This window comes from Poecilia reticulata, chromosome 7 (assembly GCF_904066995.2).
Source record: "Poecilia reticulata chromosome 7, P_reticulata-male-v2, whole genome shotgun sequence".
Classification (NCBI taxonomy): Eukaryota; Metazoa; Chordata; class Actinopteri; order Cyprinodontiformes; family Poeciliidae; genus Poecilia; species Poecilia reticulata.
Window position 1 is genome coordinate 8,325,315 of NC_088836.1, and position 8,524 is coordinate 8,333,838.

At 40.5% G+C, this 8,524-nt stretch overlaps 1 protein-coding gene across 1 annotated transcript; it reads left to right on the plus strand.

Moving 5' to 3' along the window:
• The first annotated feature begins 100 nt into the window (after positions 1-100).
• On the plus strand, positions 101-8,315 carry LOC103467040 (transmembrane protein 26). Its single transcript, XM_017305687.2, has 3 exons — positions 101-3,885; positions 5,652-5,796; positions 7,070-8,315. Exons 1-3 carry the CDS (start codon positions 3,692-3,694, stop codon positions 7,799-7,801), a joined length of 1,071 nt encoding a protein of 356 aa, XP_017161176.1. The 5' UTR covers positions 101-3,691; the 3' UTR covers positions 7,802-8,315.
• Positions 8,316-8,524: the final 209 nt, after the last annotated feature.

An 8,524-nucleotide genomic window follows, 5' to 3' on the forward strand; every position in this document is an offset into this window, starting at 1 on the left:
CCACGTGCGTTCGTCTCAATCTTTCTCCTCGCTACAGATAATCACATGGATGTTAAAGGAATTGTTGTCGGATGTGATTTGAGAAATGAATTATAATCACTCCTAGTAGATGTACACTTGCACAACTCAGAAAAAAAAGGTACTTGTTTGGGATTATGAATAAATCACTTTTAGATGAGTACAGGTCATGGTTGTTGTTGTTCTGTTACACGTCTTTCCATTGAGGGAACTGGGAAATTGATTTGAGGAAGTTCTTGGATGAGAAAGCACCACTTGCCTTAGGCCAATAGAGACATTTTTTGAAAGCCATAAGCAACGTGCAGTAATTTTCATAAATACTGAGTAACTTACAGCTGGAGCGCTGAAACAGCTTAAAAAACATTATGAATCAAAACAAAAATAAACCATTTAATAGTGTTTTGGGTGTTGGGAGAAAAATTGGTGAAGTCTCTTCAGCAGCGTCTCTTCATTACACTATATTAGAGCAGCCAATCCAGTGTCTCTTTTAACATAAATGTCATTGTCAATGGCTAAAATTCCAGACTTGTTAGATCAATAATGTAGTATGCCCAAAACAGGTGGTAATTATTAAAAAAAAAAAGTTGCAGCTCAAGTTGCGGCTGACTAAGTGGCATGATGACATAAAAATCACAGAATGTAAAACAGCTAGGAGTATTAGGAGTAACTCAGCTTCTGATCATTTCAGGACACCTATATGACACTTCGCATCTAGCCAGATAATCCCTAAAGAGCACGTTTCTAGAAGTAAAATTCATTTAATTAATTTATCACTGGGCTTGAAACAACCACAATGACATAAAGCATTTTTATCTTCTCAATGCCTCCTACAAGTGACGAACACTCTTTCCAAAGAGAAACACTGTTGAGCTGGAATTAAATAAATGGTAAAACACTAAAAACTATCTGTGTTCATTTTGGTCTGTGTTGTTTTGGGTGCTTTTAAAAGCCTCTTGAAGGCAAAAGCACAGTTTTTTTTTTTGTCATTCAACGTTACACATCCAAAAATTGCACTTCTTTTTATTGTGGCAGACTTCTCAGGATCTTTCTTCAAATGCAACAGCTACAACATTTCCACACATGACTTCGGTGATTACACAGGGAAAACCATCTCCACATCTTTTCCCTCTTGTGGTCCCATATTCCCGTGTGCACAGGCCGAGGCAGTTATCAGGCCGAGCAGTGTGGCGGCGGATCAGGGCGGGTGGGGCGGGGCGCTGTCTGAAGAGGAGTCCGACAGACCGGGTTCTCCCAAGCTGATAACTTTGTTCTGGGCCAGTTCAGATGACATCATGACGGATGGTAATGAAGATGTTGGCACGGGGGGCAGGAAGTCTTATCTCCTACGACGGCACCATGATGTTGGGAGGGCTGGGTGGATGGGGGTTAAGATGGCCGAGCACACCCTTGTAGTTCACGCTACAGCACACTGACGCTTCACTTCGGTTGACTTGAATGGCTGTCACTCCCCACTTTGCTCTCAAACACACACACGCACACACACAAACTGATCTGACATGAAGTCTCCTCCTGAAGTTGGAAGAGGTGGCGGTCATATTAAAGGCCGAGCCAGACAGAGGCCTGGTCACTGTGTGTGACTATCATTTCTTAGCACTACAGAGAATCTGTGAATGTGCAGAAATCCACCGTGGATGCTTGTCAACCAGACGTCTGACTTCAGGTTTGTGCTGCATGCAAATCTAGAGTCTTGCTTGTTTAATCAGTTTAGCAGAAATAACTTTTAGCTAGCATGAACAACCCCCACCCCCCCAAAAAGAAAATGCATGTTCACTTCAAACTCATGTTCCATTCAGTAAGAAATTTGCCTTATCTTATTGTTTTGCTCTTTTACTTTTCTTTCGCGCATTTCAAGAAGGATATTTTTCTAGTTAATATGTTCCTGTGTAGCGATTTTTATGATTTGTGGAAACTCCATTTGGGGCATACTTGTGTTAAGGATTCTTGGGGACTTAAGTGATCCTTTTTTCATTAGATAAAAAGTAGAAACAATCTACTTGGATTATAGTTTATCTATATTCTGTGGTTATCCTTACTTCTAATGACTGCTAGAAGTAAGAATAATTCAGGTGGTGGTTAAAATTTAAGCTTATATTATCTATTGTCACTGATTTTTTAAAATGTAATTATATGACTTAATATTCTATGACTGCTAAGAAAGGGCAAACAATTATACCACTTGCACCTACTTAAAAATATGCTTAGTTTGGTATATTTTAGATGTATTTAATTTTTTGGAAATGTTTAGGAATTAAACAGATGCTAGCAACTAAATAAAGTATATGCTAATATAATTGTTCCCAAATAGCAACCCTGAATAAATATGATCTTCAAAAACTGTTTTAACTACATTGCAAGTATAAATATGTAAATAAATTACATGTTATCTGCATTTTTCACACAAAAACAAGTAATGATGCAGCATAACAAAGAATATGTTCAGTTTTTTTATTTTTATTTTTAGAGCACTCCTGGTTCACTGGAAGTGTCCCAGTGTCTACTTTTAAGGACTACAAGTCTATTTTCTTTCAGTCTCTCCTTGTTTCCCAGAAACAAATGGGACATCTTAAGGGTAGGGAGCGAGGTGAGGTGCAAGGGGATTTCTCTTTTATAAGGTGCCTTTATAGTCCTGTTGGCTTTTAAAAGCACTCTTAAGAGTGCACACCATATTCTCAAACACAACAATCAGTAAAGTGGGGGCAAAATAAGGGACAAGGACAGCTTGATGCCAACGGTAAAATGCCAACCTCTCAAATGATGGACTGCGTTTCTTTATCTTGAGCTCAAAAACGGGAGAAACGTTAAAGGACAAGCTATAAAAATGGTTTAGATTAACAAAATACATTAAATAAATTAATCGCCAACACAAACCACTTTGCTCTCTTTTGATTTTCTTGCAGGATTTTTCACTTCATTGATGATGATGTACAGTCAGTCAGTTATCGGCCAAACTGTAGATGATATGTCAGCTTTCAGTGATGTGTATGATGAAGGGCACGCTGCGCCTTGAATCAAACCAGGCTATGTAAACATCGCGAGAAGATGACATCAAGGCCGTCGCCTTTTTGGCACAGTTTCCAAGTCAATAAATCGCAAGACCCGGGGAAAGCCTCCCGAGTTGTTTCATATTGACTGCAGATCAGTTTGTTTAACTCCTGATTACTAATCACAGCTCACTCAGAGTCAACCCCCAGTGATCTAGGGCTCTTATCCTGACAGCGACGGTGGTTTGCATGCTGATGCATCATCCAAAAGTTACAAATAATGAAAGCTGAACAGGGTTTTGGACTGAAATGCTCTTGAGTGCTTGTGTTTGTTTGAGGCCGTCACTTTTTCAGTATACAGTGTGGGTTTTACAGTATTTCTTGAATTGAACATTGGCATGATGACAATGTGCTGTTGACAAGCATACTTTGTTAAGATTCTGATGTTTATTCATGAAAAATGATGATTAAGTAAAGTTTCTTTTTAATGTAATGAGTTTTTTTTTTTTTTTTACCAAAATGTCAGATACTTCAACATTCATTAGCTTTGAAAACTGTTTTTTTTAAGACATGCTATACATCACCCCATGGCCAAAACAAGGTTGAGTAAACTAATGACATGCTAATCATATTTTACAGCTGATGTTTGTGCAGGGATTCCTTGCTGCACCATGTGTCGTCTCTTGAACATCTTCCTGGCTCTGCTGAGTCGTTTCCTGTTCGCCGCCCATGGAGTTGTTACAGTGTGTCAAGTGGTGACCGTCAAAGGGGAGCCTGTCTACTGGCTGCTGCTTTCAGGTGTGGCTCTGCTGGGTGTGGAAATGGCCCTCACCCTCAAATGCACCCGCAATGCAGAGTGGAAATGGTAATGTTTCAATAAAATACAACGCCACAATTACATCAAGGAACAGTGTTGGTGTCAGAATCAGGTGTGAAGCTTTAGTAAACAAGATAGTAAACAAGACCTCACATAATAGTGTTTCTAGAGTCCTCCACTTTAATAGTCTGGTAACACTGAAGAAAGCCGCGGTAAACAGAGTAGATCAATATCAGCTTTGGTTGTAAGAGCAGGTTCACGAGAGGCTGAAAGGTAAATATTTGTTTGGAGCCATTCCGACTCAGAAATCAGCTGTAAATGACTTATTTTGCATAAACTGTGGCCAAATATGCAGCTGATTCTAAGCAAAGACATAAACGGCAAGAGCTGAAACTAAATCACTGCTTACTGGTTATTTACAAGCCAGCATTAGCATTGCCAATTACAAAAGCAGCACTTTAAATACTCACAAGCAACTGATTCATAAATAAGAATCAACATTTTTTATACATTTTGGTGCATATTATTCATACACAGAGAAAAATGTAGAGCAACTTTTGGTGTTTAGATAACTAACTGTTGTACGACATACAAAATGAAAGTATTACAAAATAGTGAAATGAAAGTCAAAGTAGAATTGTTATGATTAGAAGTGAATAAAAAAGTAGACATACTTGTCTTGTGTTGGAAGGACAAAAGTATTACAGGAATGACAGACCTGAGTTTGCACACAGCCACAACCTTGAGAATGGCCTAAGAAGGTTATCTCCTTTTAACCAACATAACCCTAAGTGCCACTGTTGATTCCAAGATTAAACCAAACTTGAAAGACTTCCCAAATGTGAAAGAAAACATTTTGGAAAATTATCAGACACAAAATGTTTTTTTTTTTTTAAAAAGAATTCCCTTCTCCTCGGTAGCTGTGGGATAAATTAGCAAGAAAAGAAAACAAAGTGGATTCCACAGTGTCTGTCTCTTTTTAAAGGCTTGATATGAGGTTTTAGGCACAATTTGCAATATGTTCTGCATGGGGCGGTAGTAAATTAAAACTTGGAACTTGTCTACGAGCAACTCGTAATCCATCTGCTCAGAGCCACGAAGAATTGCTGAAATTGTCAACCTGTTCTCAGAAGCTCATTCCCGTCTTTACTGTCTAGCAAAAGCAAACCTTGTCATTTGTTGTGTCGCTGCTCCGTCTTACACTGAGCCCAATGTTGCAGGACACGCTACCGTCAGTCTGTCTGTGTAGTCATGGAGCAAGCCTCTCCAGCCAGCCTGAGTAAATATACGTATTATATATATATATATATATATATATATATATATATATATATATATATATATATATATATATATATATATATATATATATATATATATATATAAGAGGCTTGAGTCAACATAAACTGACTAAAGCCTTTTAACATGAGCCTCAAATGGATACGAGCATTTAGTGTCGCACCTCATTCAACAGCAGGCTATATTTCATTCAAAAGCTGTAGCTTTTAGGCACATCCAGACTGAACATCCCCAGACACGAGCTTTCTTCAGGCCTCTGCCTTTCTCGCTGATTCCTACTTTGAAGTTCTCTCCTCATGAAGGCTTTGCTCTGTCAAGTGGGATTTGCATATATGATGAGAATAATTGCCTGTCTGAAATTTGATGCTTCTTTTGGGGGAAATAGGCGCCCTTTCTTCTTTAGTGGGTGGTAAAAAGAAAAGAGCAAAAAAAAAAAAAAAGAAAGCGTCGCTAAAAATATCGTACTATCACCTTCTTAACCTGACGTTCCTCTCCTTCGGTGTTCCTTTTTTTAGGTTCTCCCCTATGGTTTTCCTCTACCTCAGTACTGTCATCCCATCCATTTGGTTTCTGGAGCTCAGCCTATTACAGTCCAAGTTGCCCCTCAACGCTTCCTCCGGCCATGAGCCTCATTCGCTGGCCCACATCCCCATCGCAGTGGTAAGCATCCCGTCACTAAACTGCCCTCCCCGCCTCGCGCCTTGTGTGGCCACATTAAAGCGACACCTGATAGCAGATAAGATTTAAATCTAGAAAAAAGATGGATAAACTATTAGTGGCAGGAAAAGTGTAATAGACACGCCGAGATAACGCTTGGATATCGTGCTGCTTGAAGGCTCAGATCTCCCTTGTGGGATGGTTTTAGTATGGTTTCTTTCATGTGGGATTTTTCTTTTGCCCTGTTCTGCGCAGAAGGACACGAAAACTTAAGTCATATTGTTGTCAAACTGAGGAAGCTTAAAAGTTACTGTGACAATATAATTTGAAAGATCAACAGCATAAGAAGCTGATCCACACTTTATTCTCCCATATTAAAAATAGAAAGGATAGATTATGATTTAAGGATTTAAGCAAATGTTGTTTTTTTTAATTGCCTTGCACCACAGACTTAAATGTATTTATTGGAATCTAATATGGTGCAAGACAAAAAACTGTAAAGTGAAATGAAAAGATCGGATGGTTTTAAAATGTTATTTTTTGCTAATGAAAATCGGTAAAGTGTGGAATGGCCTCTGATACTCTGATACTCCTAAATCTTAATTAGTAAACACCTCTCTGATTTATTATCTAAGTAAATCCAGTTTTTCTGTGAATTCTAACATCAAAATGTTATAATGGCCCAGTCAAAGCCCAGACCTAAATCCGACTCACAAATGTTGGTAAGGCTTGAAAATGGTTGTTCATGGACAAACTTAATTAGTGGGCCGGTCTCCTGCAACTTTTAAATGTGTCTCTGTTTCAACTCAACACACCTGAGTCAAATACTGAGGTCATTAGAGAACTTCCATCCATCCATCCATCCATCCATCCATCCATCCATCCATCCATCCATCCATCCATCCATCCATCCATCCATCCATCCATCCATCCATCCATCCATCCATCCATCCATCCATCCATCCATCCATCCATCCATCCATCCATCCATCCATCCATCCATCCATCCATCCATCCATCCATCCATCCATCTTCTGTACACCCTTGTCCCTAGTGGGGTCACGAGGGTTGCTGGTGCCCATCTCCAGCGAACGTTTCGGGCGAGAGGCGGGGTCATCCTGGACAGGTCGCCAGTCCGTCGCAGATTGAGGCGGTAATTAGGCAATTAGATTCAAGTGTGTTGGACCAGGGACACATACAAAGTTGCAGAACACCTTGTCCTCGAGGCCTGATCTTGAGAACCCCTGGATTAGACTGTGGTATTTCTTCCCCACAGGGCATTGAAGAACTTGAACCAGAGAACTGGGTGGCAGGACTGGAGCAGACCATGCTTATTGTCCTGGTTCTGGGCCGCTGGCTGATGCCCAAAGGGGACATGTCTCGGGACCAGCTCTCTCAGCTCCTCATGGTATATGTTGGACTGGGTGCTGACATCCTAGACATCTTTGATACTTTCAAGGAACCTGAAGTCAAAGGCAACCGGGTGGTCGTCATCGTTGGCCTTGCCCTTTTCTCTTGGGCGCTCATGCAGTTTCCAGTGGTTCTCACCCAGACGCCAGCCTCACAGGGTGACGTTCCTAGGAGCTGGAATAGCCTCCCTTGCTGTAGTCGACCCTCATTGTCATTACCTTCTTGTTGCTCCAACGAAATATGGAGTCTGTTGCTTACTGTGGGACTCCAAGACGCACCGTTCCTGGTTTATCGTCTGTACCTCATGATAAAAGAACAAGTGCTGAACCAGCTGATGATTTTCTTCACCTGCAAGAACATACTTATTGTCCTTTTGGAGCTTTACAGAATCTTTGTGGTGCAGTTTGAACAGCAGGAACAGGAGTCAGTGCTAGAAAGATGCGAGTCCCTGGCAACTTATTGTCAAACCCTCGGAGGCAGTGAGGTAGAGGAGGCTGAAGAAGGAAGTCGTAAACTGGGGTGTAGTGCAGAGCAGAGCCGTTGTATGGACATGGAACTGGGACTCGAAGGAGAGGGAGATCATAGAGTGTCTACGTAAAGAAAAACCAGCAAGTGTCGCGAGACACGACTTTGAAACCCTTGGGAGACAGGAGTGGGGCTGCTCTCACTTGTCAAGACGAACGCTGAATGCGTCAACCATCCCTTGCATCTCAGCCTCGTTCTGAGACAGTCTCAGCTCTCAGGAGGTTCGGGAACAAGATATAGAACACAAAAGAAGAGCCTGTCCCCACAAAGGCAGATCAGACAGGATTTCTTGCTGCTCTCTTTGATAAAACCAAAGAAAACTCTCATACAGGAAAAAAAGATGGTGTCAACACTCTGACCCAAGAGGTGTTAGCTTCTCATTCACATAAAGCAGCTAGTAATGACAACACAGCAGTCCTCTGCTTTGCATTCGACTTGTTTTAGCTGCACTGGAAACAGAAAGATTTGGTTAAGGTCTGTGTGAGCATTCGTGATGGTTTTCACTATCAAATAAAAAAAATAAAAAATCAGTATGAAAGATGAAACATTTTCAACTGTGTTTTTAATTGTTAATAAATATTTTCTAATAAAGGCATTAAAAAAAAAAAGTTAAAGTAGCACGTGGATGTTTATTTTACTTTACTTGCCATGAGATGGCAGTGTTGCCAAGTCAACCGAAGCACGAACACTTCTATGGGCTGAAACATACATGATAGTGGCGTGGAAAGGGAAGCATTGGATGTGTTTGAACTGCAGCATGTGTTTTGTTCTGGAATGAAAAAGCTCCTCTATACGT